Source organism: Spermophilus citellus, assembly GCF_964194105.1.
Source record: "Spermophilus citellus genome assembly, chromosome: 5".
In the NCBI taxonomy this organism is placed as follows: domain Eukaryota; kingdom Metazoa; phylum Chordata; class Mammalia; order Rodentia; family Sciuridae; genus Spermophilus; species Spermophilus citellus.
The window spans coordinates 144,660,462-144,680,621 of NC_138186.1; the positions used below are offsets into that span (position 1 = coordinate 144,660,462).

The 20,160-nt window shown below is 38.2% G+C and overlaps 1 protein-coding gene across 1 annotated transcript in view; it reads right to left on the reverse strand.

The window, feature by feature from the left end:
- LOC308649516 (thyroid receptor-interacting protein 11-like) overlaps positions 1-18,483 on the reverse strand; it is a 32,349-nt gene extending 13,866 nt beyond the window's left edge. Inside the window, exons 1-4 of the mRNA XM_081295054.1 lie at positions 17,865-18,483; positions 15,302-15,407; positions 1,179-3,178; positions 767-872 (exon numbers count right to left, since the gene is read on the reverse strand). Coding sequence (XP_081151180.1) covers positions 767-872; positions 1,179-3,178; positions 15,302-15,407; positions 17,865-18,446 — 2,794 coding nt within the window. The 5' untranslated portion in view covers positions 18,447-18,483. The remainder of the gene's footprint in view (positions 1-766; positions 873-1,178; positions 3,179-15,301; positions 15,408-17,864) is intronic.
- Between the last annotated feature and the right edge of the window lie 1,677 nt (positions 18,484-20,160).

Below are 20,160 nucleotides of genomic sequence, written 5' to 3' on the forward strand. Positions count from 1 at the left end.
AATTTATCCACTAAGCTTCATGTTTAGGTCCTCCCCATTGGAATTTTCGCGTGGTAGTTGTACAATGTTATCTTGGATAAACTAAATATTCTCAACTTTTTGCAACATTATGTTTGGTTTTCATGTACTCTAAATCTGAGACATCCTTCTTATGGGTTGGATTTTTCTTGTTTCCTGTAATTACATGTATCGTTTTTACCTTAATGCCATTAAATTTAAGAAATATTATTATTGTTTTAAAAAAAAGAGGTTGGAACTAGTGGTTCAAGAAGGCTGCTCTGTACAGTTGCTCCCAAAAGTACATCAGAATTGATAACTGGTGATGATTATCTGCTGCATTGGAACAAAATTCTAGAAACAAAAAGTGCTACAAAAAACAAAACAAATTTTTTAAAGAGTACTATAGCAAAAAATCACAACAACAACAACTGAAAAAATAAAATAAAATACCTAGCAGCTATACACTTACATATACCAGCTTTTTTGCTTTCTCTTTTTGTCTACAAACACATGAGTACTTTTTCAAAAGGCCATGCTGTAAAACGTAAAAAAGGGTTATGGCTTCTTTCAAATGCTAAATATTTAGAAGATCCTGGAGTACAACTCTGGCACTATTGTCCAGGGACACTGGCAGTGGTGTAAAGGTGGGCATGAAATCTGCAGTGGGTTTAACAAGAGGATGCCCAGGTCCACCAAGTCCAACTCCAGCTAGGTTACTAAGAGGCACAGCTGCAGAACGTGGAACCAAAACAACTCATCCACTTACTGACACCACCGTGATCTTTATTCAACAGCTGCTCCATTTCGTCCTGTGGAATGTCCAGGATGCTCCCCGTCAACTGCAATACTTCACGACGTTTGTCCTTTGGTGTCTGGAAATGACCAATAAAAAGGTTTCGCATGAGGACTTTGTCCACTTTTCCTTCTGCGCTGTTGACCAAAGTCGACAATTTCTGTTGTGCATGGTCCAACATTTCTTTTCGGAGCTCGTTTTGTTTTTTCAGTTCTTCCATCTGTTCTTCCTTGAGATCTAAGTCTTCTCTCAGTCTGGAAGCAGAATCCAACAGAGCATTTGCTTCATCCAAACGTTCCTGCAGTGATGATACTTCTCCTTCCAGCTTTTCGGCCTTGTTCTTCCATTCAGCTATTGACTGTTTTTCTTTGTCTTCTGCAGCCAAAATTTCCTGGGTGTAAGACTCTTCTGATTCCAAGAGATGGCTGCGTAGCCTTTCTAGCTCCCGGTTTAGGCGTAATTCTTGGTCCCGTAAGTGTTGAACCTCTTTTTCTCTTAGGATTTTTACTTTGGTCTCTTGAAAAATATCAGAATTCAATGTTTGAGCATCTCCTTTCTCTCCAGGCAACTGGGCTTTTAGTTCTTCAATAGTCTTCTGCAAGTTCTTAATTTCCTCCTCTTTTTCTAAAATTAACTGGCTATGCGCAGCATTCATCTGCTCATATTTGTACTTAAATTCATCCATTTCCTCCTTCTGCTCCTGTAAAGACTGAAGTAGTTGCATTTTACGCTGGTTCTGGTTTTCAATGATATTCAGATGGTCTTGAATTTCATCTTCCAGATGATTTTTGACTATATTCAGTTGAGATACCTCCAATTCTAGTTCTGTGACAGCATCAAGAGCTGTCGGCTCAGCCACTGGTACAGCTTGATTGTGCTGTTCCCCAAGTATTTCCAATTCTACTCGCAGATAGTTGTTTTCTGCTCTCATGTAGGTAAGACTTCTGTCCTTTCTTTCCATGGATTGCCTTAAAGTTTCATTTTCTCCTAAAGCCTGAGAACACTTATCTAAATCCTTTTGTAGTTGTGAACTTTTTTCTTCGAGTTTTTCAATAAAAACTTCTTTCTCATTTATGACTTGTATCAATCGCTCCTGTTCGTCTACATAAGATGCCAAAATTTCATCAGTTTCTTTTTCATCAGCAGTCATTTGCTCAATATTCTTTTTGAGTCCTGCTATTTCAAAGTCCTTCTCTTGGCTGAGTTGAACTGCACATTCGTGTTTCAGCTTTAAGGCAGAGGTATCCAAATTATGTGCATTGGAGAGTTCCTGAATAGTCTGCCTGTGATTATTTGCTTCTTCCAACAGTCTTTTTTCTGCCTGGTGCAGTTTGGCTTCAATCTCTTCTTTGTCTCTTTTGAGAGTCTCCGTGATAGTGTCTTTTTCTTGAGAGATTTGATTGTAAGCAGCAATAGATTCTTCCAACTTACGCCTTACATCGTCACGTGCTAAAATCAACATTTCATTTTCCGTTTTGAGTTCAACAGCAACTTTCTTTAAATTTTCATTGAGCTGTTCCTCTTCAGAAAGATTTTGCCTTAAGTTGCTAACTTCAGCTTCTCGTTCTTTAAGCATGTCATCCTTACAATGACTGTTAGAGTCTTCATTCAGAGAAGTTCGATACTTGCTCTTAAATCCAGACAGCTCATCTTCAAGTTGTCTAATGTGATCCTTAAGCCCAAGGTTTTCCTGCTGGATGTTTAAACTATTTTTTTGTGACTGATTTAGCTGATCTACTAAATCTTCTACTTTACCTTCAAGCTTCTGCTTAGTTAAATGCAAATCACTGAGGCTCTGTGCGTCCTCAGTTAACTTCTCCTTCTGCACATGCAACTCTTGGGATATGTTCATTTGATCATCCTCAAGTTGATGAACTCTCTTTTTTTCATCATCTAGATCTTGTTCCAACTTCTTGATGACAAGGTCTCCTTCATTTTGTTGTTTTGATAGCTCCTCTTGTATCAAAATCATGTGCTTTGTAGCTTCCTGATTCTGATGATCCAGTTCTTCTAACTCAGCTATCAGCATTTTCTTTTCATTGATAGTCTGATTCAGTTCTTCCTCCTTTGCCTTCAAGTGAAGTTTTAAGTCTAGTAATTGTACATTCAAATTCATGTCTGTTGAAGCTCTGTTTTTCATGACTTGGTAGTCACAGCTCAATTTTGACAGTGACATCTGAAGTTCCTCTTTTTCTTGACTCAGTGATGCCTTCTCTTTTTCTAAAGCTTCAGCATGCATTTTAAGTTTCAGATGGTCTTCAGCAAGACGGTTATCCTGGTTTAAACCATTTAGTCTCACGATTTCCTTCTCCGCATCAGCCAGGGCTTGTTGAAGCCTGAACACTTCTTCCACTGCTGAGCTCTGAGGAAGGATTTTTCCCTTTTCTGCCACAGTAGAACTCTGCTCCCAAACTGAAATTTCATGCTGATGATCATGTATGTCTGGGCTTTGGTTTGGTTGAAGAGTCTTGATAGTATTTTGTACTTTGCAGATTTCACTTGAGTCAGAATGGTGTGTTCCCTGAGCCTCAGCAATCTGCCTCGAGTGGCCAACTTCAGATTCATGTTTTGCAGCTTCAGTTGATAATCTGTTTGTTTCTTGTCGTGATGAGATTATGTCACTAGAGTCCATGTCGTCATCACGAAAGGCTGAAAAATGACTACTGATCAGGGAACCGAACGGAGCCGGTGCAGTTGTTGTTGGCACACCACAAGCTCCCGAGTGTACTGATTGAGCGGCTGCCTGTAGTTGGAAGATCTGATCTTGCAGTACAATCTGTCCTGCTTTAAGATGGCTGATCTCTACCTCTTTCTGTTGCAGTTGATTTTGGTAACTTACAGACTGATGGTTTATTTGTAGCTCTGATGCTTCATGCTTTTCTTCCAGGTCAGTACAATACTCTTTCAGTCTTTCATTCTCACATCTTAGTGTGGAATCAGTAGTTTCCATTTCCTTTCTCCAACAATGATGTAAAGCTGCTTCTGGGTCTCCTAAGTCACCCAGAAGCATTTCCCTGGCGAAGCTGGAGCTATGGCCGGTGAGGAAAGCCAAGCTGCTCCCCACCTGACCCAAGAAGTGGCCCAAGCCTGAGCCCAGGCCTCCAAACCAGGACCACATCGTGGCCACTTCAGTGATCCATCGGACCAGCTCTGAAAAGCGCGTCCATCACCATCCACTTCTGTGCCCCGAACGTCCTCGGGCGTTGCCGGGGTCAATTATGACCCAAGCGCTCAGAATTCCTCAGAGCGCGGGGTTCCTGGGGCTCCACCAACACTAATCATCCCTTCCTGCCTGTAAACTCAGAAGCCTGTCCTGCGCTTTGACCAGGGGCTGGCATCCAGTAGCACACACTCACCCCCTGCAGGGCCTCTGCTTCTTCCCTGCACTTGCCTGTCAGCTATTGGCTCACAGGATTGGGCAGGGTTGGCTGGGAGGAGCTAGAGATCCAGGAAAGTGTTCTAGTTTGAGTCCCAAGGCAGTGTGCTGTGGAGCCAGGAAGAATCAATGTTGTAGATGAAATCCAAAGGTAGTTCACTGGACAGTTCCCTCTTGTCTGGGAGAGGTGGGCTTTTTGTCCCATTCAGTTGCACTCGGTTGACGAGGTGAGGTCTCTCTCCATTACAGAATGGAATCTATTTAACTAAAAAGTCCCCGATTCAAAAGTAAATCTCACCCCATAACACCAGCACAGACACACCCAGAATAAAAGTTGGCCAAGTGTCTGGGCATCGTAGCCCGGACGAGTTAACATGTAAAATTAACCATCACAAAGTCTTAATCATTCTCAGAATTCAAATTATAATATGGATTAAATGTCACTAAAGAACCATCTTTACCCTTTCCAAAAATAAATTTTTGCTGTTAATCTATAAATTTTCGAGTTCATTTTAATATTATTTGGTCCTTGTTAATTCTGATTTGAGTTTATTGAAGTGCTCAAAAATTCCACTTAAATTTCACTTAAGAAAATTTGTTTTAGAGCCAACAGGTTGATGTTCACTTAACCTATTGTTGTTTATCAATGCCAAATATCATCCAGGTTTAAACAGTACAGAGTGAAATAAAAAGTTGAGAAATTTTCTACGATGGAGTAACAATCCTAAATTTAATTCCCATACCTCTAAGGATCAGAAGGAGTTAAGATAAGGCCCTGGTTTCCAAGGTGTTTAAATTCCAACAAGTTAATGAGGAGGCAGTTTTGTAGAGTTGGGGAGAAAGCAAAGAGATGAAGCACGTGGGCTGTAACAGACATACCAGTTGGGACCAAAGCAATTTTGGAGCTAAACTGACAGAATGCATTTAGAAAACCTCTCTCACAAGCATGAGTTGAACAGTAAATGAGAACATAGTGTGTAGTTCTCACCTGATGGCTGGTGCAGAGAAAGTGGCCAACAAATAGAGCCTGCTGCCACTTTGTTCATATTTGCTTTTTGTTTTGTTTAGGATCATTTTCCTCATTACCCTTTAGAAGGGGTTTGGGTTTGCTCCCATTACTCTCTTCCCAGAGCCCATATTCAGGAGACTCTTTTCCTTGAGCTGTTCTTTCTATATGTCTGTTCAGGGAACAAAACCTCAAGGTGGCAGAAATAAAATTCAAAAAAAGGCAGAATTTTTGGAAAATTAATGGTTAAATAGATTCTAAGGATTATATTAATCACCTCATAATGTCTCTTGCCTTCAAGATAGAGCAAGTAGACATAATTACTCAGATTGGTATCAGAAACTAGTGACTGCATTTGTGTGCTGTGCCAGAAAAGGAAATCTTCTTGGTCCTTCTTATTCATCTCCAAATCTGAGAGAGAAATCAGGCCTGTGTTAGTCAATCTCTCCTCATAAAAGACTAATATAAAAATTTAAGCCCCTTTTAGCATCTGCTGAAGTGCGAATCCACGCTGTACCCCAGCTGTGTCTACTGTTGAAGAAGGCATCAACAATACCAAGTGTCCTTTTCTCCCTTTAGACCATTCCTCCTGTGTGTGTGTGTGTGTGTGTGTGTGTGTGTGTGTTAGAAGACTTTTTCATCACTTTGACAACATACCTGAGAAAATTAAATGAGTAAATATTTATTTTGGTTCAATTTCAGGCTCCATTGCTGTGGCCTGAAGTGAGGCAGATTACCATGGCAGAGAGCCTGGCTTCAAAACAGAGCTGCTCAACTCATGGAGATCAGGGGATCAACTCATGGAGATCACGGAGATCAGGTGAGGGGAAGAGAGGACTGAGGAATATGATGTACCCTTCCAGGGAATCAACTCCAATGACCTACCCTCCAACTAGGCCCTACCGCCCACAGTTTTTACCAACTCCCAATAGTCCTGTCCAATCGTGAACCCATCAGTGGATTGATCCACAGATGAGGTTAGAGCCCAGGATTCAATTCACCTTTCTGTAGAGTCCGTTCTGAATGCTGTTACATTGGGGTCCAAGCTTTCAACACATGACCTTTGGGCAACATTCCAGATCCAAATTATAGCAGGGTGCCTCCTGCTCTTTAGGTGTTCTGTGTTTGTTTATTGTTTTAAATCACAAATAATGATCCTTTTTCAGTGTAAGACCTATCACATTTGGCTTGAATCTGGTTCCAGTGGTTGTTGCTCCTACTGCTGAAAGGCATTTCTGATCACTCAGATTCAGTCTTCTAGCATGGTTCACTCTGACCACAGCTGTTTGTCATTTTATATTTCAATCTGAGAGAGATACCTACCTACTGTATTCAAAACTGACCATCCAAATAAAAGCATTTCTCTTCTTGTAAATATGTTTGGAATATTCCTGGAAACTAGGGGGGATATGGAGGGCAAACCCTGGCTCATTCGCGAACACATGTGACAAAAAGCATCCAATAATCATAAGTATATCCTTATACATGTATTCAGTGCCCCCAAAGTACAAGGTATTGTGGTAGATATTGTGAACAACATAAAGCTGTGTTATATACATTTCCTGCTATGAAGTGCAATTGAATACAGTCAATCAATGGGGAAGATGTTACATAGAGTGATCCTTGAATTATAATGCAAGGTCAGCCATTGATGACTGTGGTGGTGAGGATCGCATATGGGGGAAAAGACTAAGTAAGAAAGAATAAGCCAGAAGTAGAGAGCCCTTAATAATGTGGCTTTGTTAAAACACAGTTGAAGATTAAAATAATGAAAGCTTTTTGAGTCTATAAACATAGGGTGATAAATTCTATGCAAGATATTAAGTTTGTACTTTTTTTTAATACCTCATAATTCATTCAAACATTTTCTTATAGATTTCAGTAGAATTTTTAAATCTCTTTAATATGGGCCTTGTCTCTTCTTGTTTCTTTTTTTAAATTTCTATTGGTTGCTCAAAACATTACAATGATCTTGACATATCATATTTCATACATTTGATTCAAGTGGGGTATGAATTCTTATTTTTACCACGTGTACAGTTTGCAGGATCACATTGGTTATACATCCGAGTTTATACATACTGCCATACTAGTGTCTGTTATATTCTGCTGCCTTTCCTATTCCCTCCCTATCCCCCCTTCTGTCTCCTCCCCTCCCCTCCCATAATCTCTCTCTACCCCATCTACTGTAATTCATTTCTCTCCTTTTTTCCCCTTTCCCCTCACATCCTCTTATATGTAATCTTGTATAACAATGAGGGTATCCTTCCATTTCCATGAAATTCCCCTTCTCTCTCCCATTCCCTCCCACCTCTTGTCCCTTCTAAATGGTAATCTTCTTTTCATGCTCTTCCAGCCTGCTCTGTTTTGAGTCCCCCCTCCTTATATGAAAGAAGACATTCAGCATTTCTTTTCTAGGGATTGGCTAACTTCACTTAGCATAATCTGCTCTCATGCCATCCATTTCCCTGCAAATGCCATGATTTTGTCATTTTTTAGTGCTGAGTAATATTCCATTGTGTACAAATGCCACATTTTTTTATCCATTCATCTATTGACTGGCATCTAGGTTGGTTCCACGTTCTAGCTATTGTGAATTGTGCTGCTGTGAACATTGATGTAGCTGTATCCCTATAGTGTGCTCTTTTTAGGTCTCTGGGAATAGTCCGAGAAGGGGAATAGCTGGTGGTTCCATTCCCAGCTTTCCAAGGAATCTCCATAATGCTTTCCAAATTGGCTGCACCGATTTGTAGTCCCACCGGCAGTGTACAAGTGTACCTTTTCCCCCACATCCTTGCCAGCACGTGTTGTTGTTTGACTTCCTAATGGCTGCCATTCTTACTGGACTGATATGGTATCTTAGAGTGGTTTTAATTTGCATTTCTCTGATTGCTAGAGATGGTGAGCATTTTTTCCGTGTATTTTTTGATTAATTATATATCCTTCTCTGAGAAGTGTCTGTTCAGGTCCTTGGCCCATTTGTTGATTGGGTTATTTGTTTTCTTAATGTTCAATTTTTGAGTTCTTTGTATACTCTGGATATTAGGGCTCGGCACATTTGTATTTTTAAGAATTGGCATAATCAATGAAATGTTCCGCACACATTTGTAGGAAGATGAACATAACACTCCAGTGACAATACAATAGTAGAAGGATTGATTTGGACTGAGAAGTTGTTCAGTGAATGATATATTACCCATAAATTTGAATTCTCATTATCATAAAGAAGCAAGGTGAAAATAAGAATTTAAGAGAGTGTTGGGGATATGGCTCAAGTAGCAGCTCGTTCACCTAGCATGCGTGAGGCGTGGGGTTTGATCCTCAGCACTACATAAAAAAATAAATAAAATAAAGATGTTGTGTCCACTAAAGGCTAAATAATAAATATTTTTTAAAACGAATTTAAGATAGTCCATAAATGTTATATACGAACTGTGAAAGTAGATGCTTTCGCATCTAGTGACTTTTATACGTAGGACAAAGAATTAAATGTAGTTCTGCTGTGTACAAAATGATCATAATAAATCACCAATGTCATTTTTTGAAATGGGAAAATGTTTTTTTATTGGTTATTCAAAACATTACCAAGCTCTTGACATATCATCTTTCATACATTTGATTCAAGTGGGTTATAAACTCCCATTTTTACCCCAAATACAGATTGCAGAATCACATCGGTTACACATCCACGTTTCTACATAATGCCATATTAGTGACTGTTGTATTCTGGTACCTTTCCTATCGCCTACTATCTCCTCTCCCTCCCCTCCCATCTTCTCTCTCTACCCCATCTGCTGTAATTCAATTCTCTCCCTTGTTTTTTTTTTCCCCCTTTTCCCTCACATCCTCTTATATTTAATTTTGTGTAACAATGAGGGTCTCCTTCCATTTCCATGCGATTTCCCTTCTCTCTCCCTTTCCCTCCCACCACTTGTCTCTCTTTAATGTTAATCTTTTCCTCATGCTCTTCCTCCCTGCTCTGTTCTTAGTTGCTCTCCTTATATCAAAGAAGACATTTAGCATTTGTTTTTTAGGGATTGGCTAGATTCACTTAGCATAACCTGCTCTAATGCCATCCATTTCCCTGCAAATTCCATGATTTTGTCATTTCTTAGTGCTGCGTAATACTCCATTGTGTGTAAATGCCACATTTTTTTTTTTATCCATTCATCTACTAAAGGGCATCTAGGTGGGTTCCACAGTCTAGCTATTGTGAATTGTGCTGCTGTGCACACTGATGTGGCAGTATCCCTATTAGTACGCTCTTTTAAGGTCTTCAGGGAATATTCCCAGAAGGGCTATAGCTGGGTCAAATGGTGGTTCCATTCCCAGCTTTCCCAGGAATCTGCATATTGCTTTCCAAATTGACCGCACCAATTTGCAGTCCCACCAGCAATGTACAAGTGTACCCTTTTCCCCACATCCTCGCCAGTTCTTATTGTTGTTTGACTTCATAATGGATGCCAATCTTACTGGAGTGAGGTGATATCTCAGGGTGGTTTTGATTTGCATTTCTCTGACTGCTAGACATGGTGAGCATTTATTCATGTACTTGTTGATTGATTGTATGTCCTCCTCTGAGAAGTGTCTGTTCAGGTCCTTGGCCCATTTGTTGATTGGGTTATTTGTTATCTTATGGTTTAATTTTTTGAGTTCTTTGTATACTCTGGATATTAGGGCTCTATCTGAAGTGTGAGGAGTAAAAATTTGTTCCCAGGATGTAGGCTCCCTATTTACCTCTCTTATTGTTTCTCTTGCTGAGGGGAAAAAAAAAAAAAAAAAGAAGAAAAAAACTTTTTAGTTTAAGTCAGTCCCATTTGTTGATTCTTGTTATTAACTCTTGTGCTATGGATGTCCTATTAAGGAATTTGGAGCCCGGCACCACAATATGTGGATCGGAGCCAACTTTTTCTTCTATGAGATGCAGAGTCTCTGATTTGATATCAAGCTCTTTGATCCATTTTGTGTTAACTTTTGTGCACGGCGAGAGAAAGGGATTCAGTTTCATTTTGTTGTATATGGATTTCCAGTTTTCCCAGCACCATTTGTTGAAGACGCTATCCTTCCTCCATTGCATGCTTTTAGCCCCTTTATCAAATATAAGAAAGTTGTAATTTTGTGGATTGGTCTCTGTGTCCTCTATTCTGTACCATTGGTTCACCCGCCTGTTTTGGTACCAGTACCATGCTGTTTTGGTTACTCTTGCTCTGTAGTACAGTTTGAAATCTGGTATCGCTATACCGCCAGATTCACACTTCCTGCTTAGAATTGCTTTTGCTAATATTTCTCAGACACCTGTAGTTTCTAAAACCACTAAGAGGATTTTTATCAAAATTAATTTTATTAATCTTTTTATTATATTATATAGTTAATATTAAATGATTTAATCTATATTAAATGTTATTTAAATTGACTTTGTTAAATTGTATTAATTTAAATGAAATTTAATGAACTTTTAAATATAAATCAATCTAAAATTTAATCAAAATTAATTTAAAAAATCAATTAAGAAAATAAATTTAAATCAAACAATAGTATTAATAAAATAAATTTAAACAATATTAATTAATAAAATAAATTTAAATTAGATCAATTTATTAAATGATAATATAATTTATATTTAAAAATTTATTAAATTTTATTTGAATTAATTTTAATAAAAATATTCTGAATGGTTTTAGAAACTACAGGTGTTAGAGAAGTATGTGCTATGCAATCTGCTTTTGCTCTTCTCTGATTTCACCTACTTAAGCTAGGAACTTTTGATTATCTTTTACCTTAATTTACGAAAAGGTTGAAACTACTCCTTTTTTAAAGCCTTTCATCTTTCAAAAACTGATGTTAGCTTCTTTCTCTCCCCCAATTTTTTTGATCAAATGTTTTAAAAAATGTGTTGAGAGGCATTATTGTAGAGCCCCCAAAGTATGTAGATAAACAGTCCAGATATTTAATGAAATATTCTTACTAAGTAACTTTTCCATTGGCAATGGATCATGTGATTCCACTTTGGGGTTGACTCATAAAAATACTCTTACTTCTGGACATATTTAACATCTGGAAAACTGAATTAATGTGAGGTGACTTTTCTATAGAAATGGAAATAAGTAAAATGGATAGGGGTCATAGTATTTGGATTAAAAGTATCTTAGAATTTATCCACTAAGCTTCATGATAAGGCCCTCTGCACTGGAATTTTCTTTCAGTACTTGTACCAGGTTATTTGGGATAAACTAAATATTCTCAACATTTTGCAACATCATATTTGGTTTTCTTCTTCTCTAAATCTGAGATCTCCCTCAGGTGGTTTGGATTTTTCATCTTTCCTGTTATTTAAATGTATCATTTTTATCTTAATGCCATTAAATTTAACAAATATAATCATTTAAAAAAACAGAGTTTGGAGCTAATGGTTCACTAATGCTGCTCTGTACAGTTGCTTACAAAAGTACATCAGAATTGAAGACTGGTGATGATTACCTGCTACACTGGAGCAAAATTTTATAAACAAAAAGTGCTACAGCAAACAAAACAAAATTTTTAGAAAGAGCTATAGCAAAAAAAAAAAAAAAAAAAACTACAGCAAGAAGCAAAAAAAAAAAACCTAGTATCTATATACATATATATATATATCAGCTTTTTTTCTTTCTCTTTTTGTCTACAAATACAGAGTTCTTTTGCAAAAGGCCATGCTGTAAAACATCAAAAAGGGTTATGGCTTCTTTAAAGTGCTAAATATTTAGAAGATCCTAGAGTACAAGTCTGGCACTGTTGTCCGGGGACACTGGCAGTGGTGTGAAGGTGGGCTTGAAATCTGCGATGGGTTTAAAAAGAGGATGCCCAGGTTATATTATTTTATTTATTTATTTGTTTGTTTGTGTGTGTGTGTGTGTGTGTGTGTTATTCAGATTTGTGAGTTCTTTCTATGCCCTAGAGATTAGTGCTCTATCTGATGTGTGATGGGGCAAAAATTTTCTCCCAAGATGTAGGATCTCTATTCACCTCCCAGATTGTTTGTTTTGTGGAGAAGAAACTTTTTTAGTTTGAATCTATCTCATTTATTGATACTTGATTTTAATTCTTGTGCTCTAGGAGTCTTATTAAGGAATTTTGGGACTAATCCCATATGATTGGAATTAGGGCCTACTTTTTCTTCTGTTACATGCAAGCTCTCTGGTTTTATTCGTAGGTCCTTGATTCATTTGAGTGGAGTTTTGTGCATGGTGAGAGCTAGGGGTTTAATTGCACCTCACTCCAGTTAGAATGTCAGCGATTTTTGAAAATGGCAGCTATGATGAAGACAACAACGATAAGTGTTGGTGAGGATTTCAGGAAAAATGTACACTCCTACACTGTCGGTGGGACTGTAGATTGGTGGAGCCAATATGGAGAGCAGTTTGGAGATTCCTTGGAAATTTGGGAATAGAACCACCATTTGACCTAGCTATCCCTCTTTTTGATCTATACCCAAAGGACTTAAAAACTGCATACTACAGGGACACAGCCACATCAATGTTTATAGCAGCAAAATTCACATTAGCTAAATTGTGGAAACAACTTAGTAGATGAATGCATAAAAAAATGTGGCATTTATACACAATTAATATTACTCAGATACTTACCCTCTCGCTCAGTCCAGGAGACGCTAGTGCCCTTCACTACCTCTGTCAGAGCCTGGTTCCGACAGCTGGTGCCTCGGAGAGGACAGGCTGATCCTGCCTGCCTCCCATGTACCCTTTGTCACAGGGAGCGACATTAATGTGAGACCAAATAAAATCCAGTCATAGACATTAATAGAATATCTCAAAAAAGTATTTAATAAAAAGGCTAGCAAATACAGGGTCTTTAATGAAACTTTAATAAAATTTATGAGACAAGGAAACTGAAAGCACAATATTTTCTTAGGAACTTTTCTGTTTGGTGTTATTCTTTACAATATAGAAGCTTTTCCTAAGAATGCAGGGAGTATGAAATTTCTAAGGCTATCTTGCTGTTTTCTCCATTAAACCCCTTGTCTTAAAAAGAATCTTGAATCTATATTAATCTTTGTAATTTTCTGAGTACCCGTATAACATATTTTTCTCAAGAATGCAGTGAGGTCGCTGTTTCCAAGAGCTCTTCAATTCTGAAATATAAGAAGTGTGTTTCCAGGCATTGAAACCCAAAGGCTCACCTAGACACAATGGAGTGAGCCGAATATATAAAAATCTCTCATGACACATCTGAACTCTGCTTTTCCCAACCCTGTGAAGTCTACTGGAATAAGATTCCAAGTAATTTGGCAGGTCGAAGCAAAATATATACTTTGATATTCTTCTCAGGAGTAACAACTGATGGCATCTTAATTTTGGTAAAATAATGTAAATGTTAAGGTGAAATTTAGAAATAAGAAAGGAAAAGCTGATATGTGTGTAGCTACTAGGTGTTTTTCTTCCTTTTTTTATTTTTGTAAAGTAAAACAAAAGATAAACCAAAAGGTTCTAGCTTAAGTTAGGTAAAATCAAAGAGGAGAAAAAAGAAGATAATATAGCTAATACTTCCCTGCCACCTGTAATTTCCAAAACAACTAAGAGCATTATTATTAAAATTAAAATTAAATAATTCAACCTATATTATGTTAAATTTACTTTGTTAAATTGTATTAATTTAAATAAAATTTAATGAGTTTTTAAATATAAATCATACTATAATTTAATATAAGTTAATAAACAATATCAATTAATAAAATAAATTTAAATCAAACCATAGTATTAATAAAAGAAATTTAAATAATACTACTAATAAAATTGATTTAAATTAGGTTAATTTATATTAAATGATATAATTTATATTTAAAAATATATTAAATTTTGTTTAAATTAATTTTAACAAAAATGTTCTGAATGGTTTTAGAAACTACAGGTGTCAGAGAAGTATGTGCTATGCAATCTGCTTTTTCTCTTCTCTGATTTCACCTACTTAAGCTGGAAACTTTTGATTCATCTTTTACCTTAATTTATCAAAAGGTTATAACTACTCCTATTTTAAAGCTTTTCATCTTTCAAAAACTGTTGTTAGCTTATTTCTCTCCCCAACTTGTTTTGATCAAATGTTTTATAAAATGTGTTTATGAGAATTATTGTAGAGCCCCCAATAGTATGTAGATAAGCAGTCCAGATATTTAATGATACATTCTTACTAATTAACTTTTCCATTGGCAATGGATCCTGTGGTCCCACTTCGGGGTTGACTCATAAAAATACTCTTCCTTCTGGACATATTTATCATCTGGAAAACTGAATTAATGTGAAGTGACTTTCGTATAGAAATGGAAATAAGCAAAATGGATAGGGGTCATAGAATTTGGATTCAAAGCATCTTAGAATTTATCCACTAAGCTTCATGTTTAGGTCCTCCCCATTGGAATTTTCGCGTGGTAGTTGTACAATGTTATCTTGGATAAACTAAATATTCTCAACTTTTTGCAACATTATGTTTGGTTTTCATGTACTCTAAATCTGAGACATCCTTCTTATGGGTTGGATTTTTCTTGTTTCCTGTAATTACATGTATCGTTTTTACCTTAATGCCATTAAATTTAAGAAATATTATTATTGTTTTGAAAAAAAGAGGTTGGAACTAGTGGTTCAAGAAGGCTGCTCTGTACAGTTGCTCCCAAAAGTACATCAGAATTGATAACTGGTGATGATTATCTGCTGCATTGGAACAAAATTCTAGAAACAAAAAGTGCTACAAAAAAACAAAACAAATTTTTTAAAGAGTACTATAGCAAAAAATCACAACAACAACAACTGAAAAAATAAAATAAAATACCTAGCAGCTATACACTTACATATACCAGCTTTTTTGCTTTCTCTTTTTGTCTACAAACACATGAGTACTTTTTCAAAAGGCCATGCTGTAAAACGTAAAAAAGGGTTATGGCTTCTTTCAAATGCTAAATATTTAGAAGATCCTGGAGTACAACTCTGGCACTATTGTCCAGGGACACTGGCAGTGGTGTAAAGGTGGGCATGAAATCTGCAGTGGGTTTAACAAGAGGATGCCCAGGTCCACCAAGTCCAACTCCAGCTAGGTTACTAAGAGGCACAGCTGCAGAACGTGGAACCAAAACAACTCATCCACTTACTGACACCACCGTGATCTTTATTCAACAGCTGCTCCATTTCGTCCTGTGGAATGTCCAGGATGCTCCCCGTCAACTGCAATACTTCACGACGTTTGTCCTTTGGTGTCTGGAAATGACCAATAAAAAGGTTTCGCATGAGGACTTTGTCCACTTTTCCTTCTGCGCTGTTGACCAAAGTCGACAATTTCTGTTGTGCATGGTCCAACATTTCTTTTCGGAGCTCGTTTTGTTTTTTCAGTTCTTCCATCTGTTCTTCCTTGAGATCTAAGTCTTCTCTCAGTCTGGAAGCAGAATCCAACAGAGCATTTGCTTCATCCAAACGTTCCTGCAGTGATGATACTTCTCCTTCCAGCTTTTCGGCCTTGTTCTTCCATTCAGCTATTGACTGTTTTTCTTTGTCTTCTGCAGCCAAAATTTCCTGGGTGTAAGACTCTTCTGATTCCAAGAGATGGCTGCGTAGCCTTTCTAGCTCCCGGTTTAGGCGTAATTCTTGGTCCCGTAAGTGTTGAACCTCTTTTTCTCTTAGGATTTTTACTTTGGTCTCTTGAAAAATATCAGAATTCAATGTTTGAGCATCTCCTTTCTCTCCAGGCAACTGGGCTTTTAGTTCTTCAATAGTCTTCTGCAAGTTCTTAATTTCCTCCTCTTTTTCTAAAATTAACTGGCTATGCGCAGCATTCATCTGCTCATATTTGTACTTAAATTCATCCATTTCCTCCTTCTGCTCCTGTAAAGACTGAAGTAGTTGCATTTTACGCTGGTTCTGGTTTTCAATGATATTCAGATGGTCTTGAATTTCATCTTCCAGATGATTTTTGACTATATTCAGTTGAGATACCTCCAATTCTAGTTCTGTGACAGCATCAAGAGCTGTCGGCTCAGCCACTGGTACAGCTTGATTGTGCTGTTCCCCAAGTATTTCCAATTCTACTCGCAGATAGTTGTTTTCTGCTCTCATGTAGGTAAGACTTCTGTCCTTTCTTTCCATGGATTGCCTTAAAGTTTCATTTTCTCCTAAAGCCTGAGAACACTTATCTAAATCCTTTTGTAGTTGTGAACTTTTTTCTTCGAGTTTTTCAATAAAAACTTCTTTCTCATTTATGACTTGTATCAATCGCTCCTGTTCGTCTACATAAGATGCCAAAATTTCATCAGTTTCTTTTTCATCAGCAGTCATTTGCTCAATATTCTTTTTGAGTCCTGCTATTTCAAAGTCCTTCTCTTGGCTGAGTTGAACTGCACATTCGTGTTTCAGCTTTAAGGCAGAGGTATCCAAATTATGTGCATTGGAGAGTTCCTGAATAGTCTGCCTGTGATTATTTGCTTCTTCCAACAGTCTTTTTTCTGCCTGGTGCAGTTTGGCTTCAATCTCTTCTTTGTCTCTTTTGAGAGTCTCCGTGATAGTGTCTTTTTCTTGAGAGATTTGATTGTAAGCAGCAATAGATTCTTCCAACTTACGCCTTACATCGTCACGTGCTAAAATCAACATTTCATTTTCCGTTTTGAGTTCAACAGCAACTTTCTTTAAATTTTCATTGAGCTGTTCCTCTTCAGAAAGATTTTGCCTTAAGTTGCTAACTTCAGCTTCTCGTTCTTTAAGCATGTCATCCTTACAATGACTGTTAGAGTCTTCATTCAGAGAAGTTCGATACTTGCTCTTAAATCCAGACAGCTCATCTTCAAGTTGTCTAATGTGATCCTTAAGCCCAAGGTTTTCCTGCTGGATGTTTAAACTATTTTTTTGTGACTGATTTAGCTGATCTACTAAATCTTCTACTTTACCTTCAAGCTTCTGCTTAGTTAAATGCAAATCACTGAGGCTCTGTGCGTCCTCAGTTAACTTCTCCTTCTGCACATGCAACTCTTGGGATATGTTCATTTGATCATCCTCAAGTTGATGAACTCTCTTTTTTTCATCATCTAGATCTTGTTCCAACTTCTTGATGACAAGGTCTCCTTCATTTTGTTGTTTTGATAGCTCCTCTTGCATCAAAATCATGTGCTTTGTAGCTTCCTGATTCTGATGATCCAGTTCTTCTAACTCAGCTATCAGCATTTTCTTTTCATTGATAGTCTGATTCAGTTCTTCCTCCTTTGCCTTCAAGTGAAGTTTTAAGTCTAGTAATTGTACATTCAAATTCATGTCTGTTGAAGCTCTGTTTTTCATGACTTGGTAGTCACAGCTCAATTTTGACAGTGACATCTGAAGTTCCTCTTTTTCTTGACTCAGTGATGCCTTCTCTTTTTCTAAAGCTTCAGCATGCATTTTAAGTTTCAGATGGTCTTCAGCAAGACGGTTATCCTGGTTTAAACCATTTAGTCTCACGATTTCCTTCTCCGCATCAGCCAGGGCTTGTTGAAGCCTGAACACTTCTTCCACTGCTGAGCTCTGAGGAAGGATTTTTCCCTTTTCTGCCACAGTAGAACTCTGCTCCCAAACTGAAATTTCATGCTGATGATCATATATGTCTGGGCTTTGGTTTGGTTGAAGAGTCTTGATAGTATTTTGTACTTTGCAGATTTCACTTGAGTCAGAATGGTGTGTTCCCTGAGCCTCAGCAATCTGCCTCGAGTGGCCAACTTCAGATTCATGTTTTGCAGCTTCAGTTGATAATCTGTTTGTTTCTTGTCGTGATGAGATTATGTCACTAGAGTCCATGTCGTCATCACGAAAGGCTGAAAAATGACTACTGATCAGGGAACCGAACGGAGCCGGTGCAGTTGTTGTTGGCACACCACAAGCTCCCGAGTGTACTGATTGAGCGGCTGCCTGTAGTTGGAAGATCTGATCTTGCAGTACAATCTGTCCTGCTTTAAGATGGCTGATCTCTACCTCTTTCTGTTGCAGTTGATTTTGGTAACTTACAGACTGATGGTTTATTTGTAGCTCTGATGCTTCATGCTTTTCTTCCAGGTCAGTACAATACTCTTTCAGTCTTTCATTCTCACATCTTAGTGTGGAATCAGTAGTTTCCATTTCCTTTCTCCAACAATGATGTAAAGCTGCTTCTGGGTCTCCTAAGTCACCCAGAAGCATTTCCCTGGCGAAGCTGGAGCTATGGCCGGTGAGGAAAGCCAAGCTGCTCCCCACCTGACCCAAGAAGTGGCCCAAGCCTGAGCCCAGGCCTCCAAACCAGGACCACATCGTGGCCACTTCAGTGATCCATCGGACCAGCTCTGAAAAGCGCGTCCATCACCATCCACTTCTGTGCCCCGAACGTCCTCGGGCGTTGCCGGGGTCAATTATGACCCAAGCGCTCAGAATTCCTCAGAGCGCGGGGTTCCTGGGGCTCCACCAACACTAATCATCCCTTCCTGCCTGTAAACTCAGAAGCCTGTCCTGCGCTTTGACCAGGGGCTGGCATCCAGTAGCACACACTCACCCCCTGCAGGGCCTCTGCTTCTTCCCTGCACTTGCCTGTCAGCTATTGGCTCACAGGATTGGGCAGGGTTGGCTGGGAGGAGCTAGAGATCCAGGAAAGTGTTCTAGTTTGAGTCCCAAGGCAGTGTGCTGTGGAGCCAGGAAGAATCAATGTTGTAGATGAAATCCAAAGGTAGTTCACTGGACAGTTCCCTCTTGTCTGGGAGAGGTGGGCTTTTTGTCCCATTCAGTTGCACTCGGTTGACGAGGTGAGGTCTCTCTCCATTACAGAATGGAATCTATTTAACTAAAAAGTCCCCGATTCAAAAGTAAATCTCACCCCATAACACCAGCACAGACACACCCAGAATAAAAGTTGGCCAAGTGTCTGGGCATCGTAGCCCGGACGAGTTAACATGTAAAATTAACCATCACAAAGTCTTAATCATTCTCAGAATTCAAATTATAATATGGATTAAATGTCACTAAAGAACCATCTTTACCCTTTCCAAAAATAAATTTTTGCTGTTAATCTATAAATTTTCGAGTTCATTTTAATATTATTTGGTCCTTGTTAATTCTGATTTGAGTTTATTGAAGTGCTCAAAAATTCCACTTAAATTTCACTTAAGAAAATTTGTTTTAGAGCCAACAGGTTGATGTTCACTTAACCTATTGTTGTTTATCAATGCCAAATATCATCCAGGTTTAAACAGTACAGAGTGAAATAAAAAGTTGAGAAATTTTCTACGATGGAGTAACAATCCTAAATTTAATTCCCATACCTCTAAGGATCAGAAGGAGTTAAGATAAGGCCCTGGTTTCCAAGGTGTTTAAATTCCAACAAGTTAATGAGGAGGCAGTTTTGTAGAGTTGGGGAGAAAGCAAAGAGATGAAGCACGTGGGCTGTAACAGACATACCAGTTGGGACCAAAGCAATTTTGGAGCTAAACTGACAGAATGCATTTAGAAAACCTCTCTCACAAGCATGAGTTGAACAGTAAATGAGAACATAGTGTGTAGTTCTCACCTGATGGCTGGTGCAGAGAAAGTGGCCAACAAATAGAGCCTGCTGCCACTTTGTTCATATTTGCTTTTTGTTTTGTTTAGGATCATTTTCCTCATTACCCTTTAGAAGGGGTTTGGGTTTGCTCCCATTACTCTCTTCCCAGAGCCCATATTCAGGAGACTCTTTTCCTTGAGCTGTTCTTTCTATATGTCTGTTCAGGGAACAAAACCTCAAGGTGGCAGAAATAAAATTCAAAAAAAGGCAGAATTTTTGGAAAATTAATGGTTAAATAGATTCTAAGGATTATATTAATCACCTCATAATGTCTCTTGCCTTCAAGATAGAGCAAGTAGACATAATTACTCAGATTGGTATCAGAAACTAGTGACTGCATTTGTGTGCTGTGCCAGAAAAGGAAATCTTCTTGGTCCTTCTTATTCATCTCCAAATCTGAGAGAGAAATCAGGCCTGTGTTAGTCAATCTCTCCT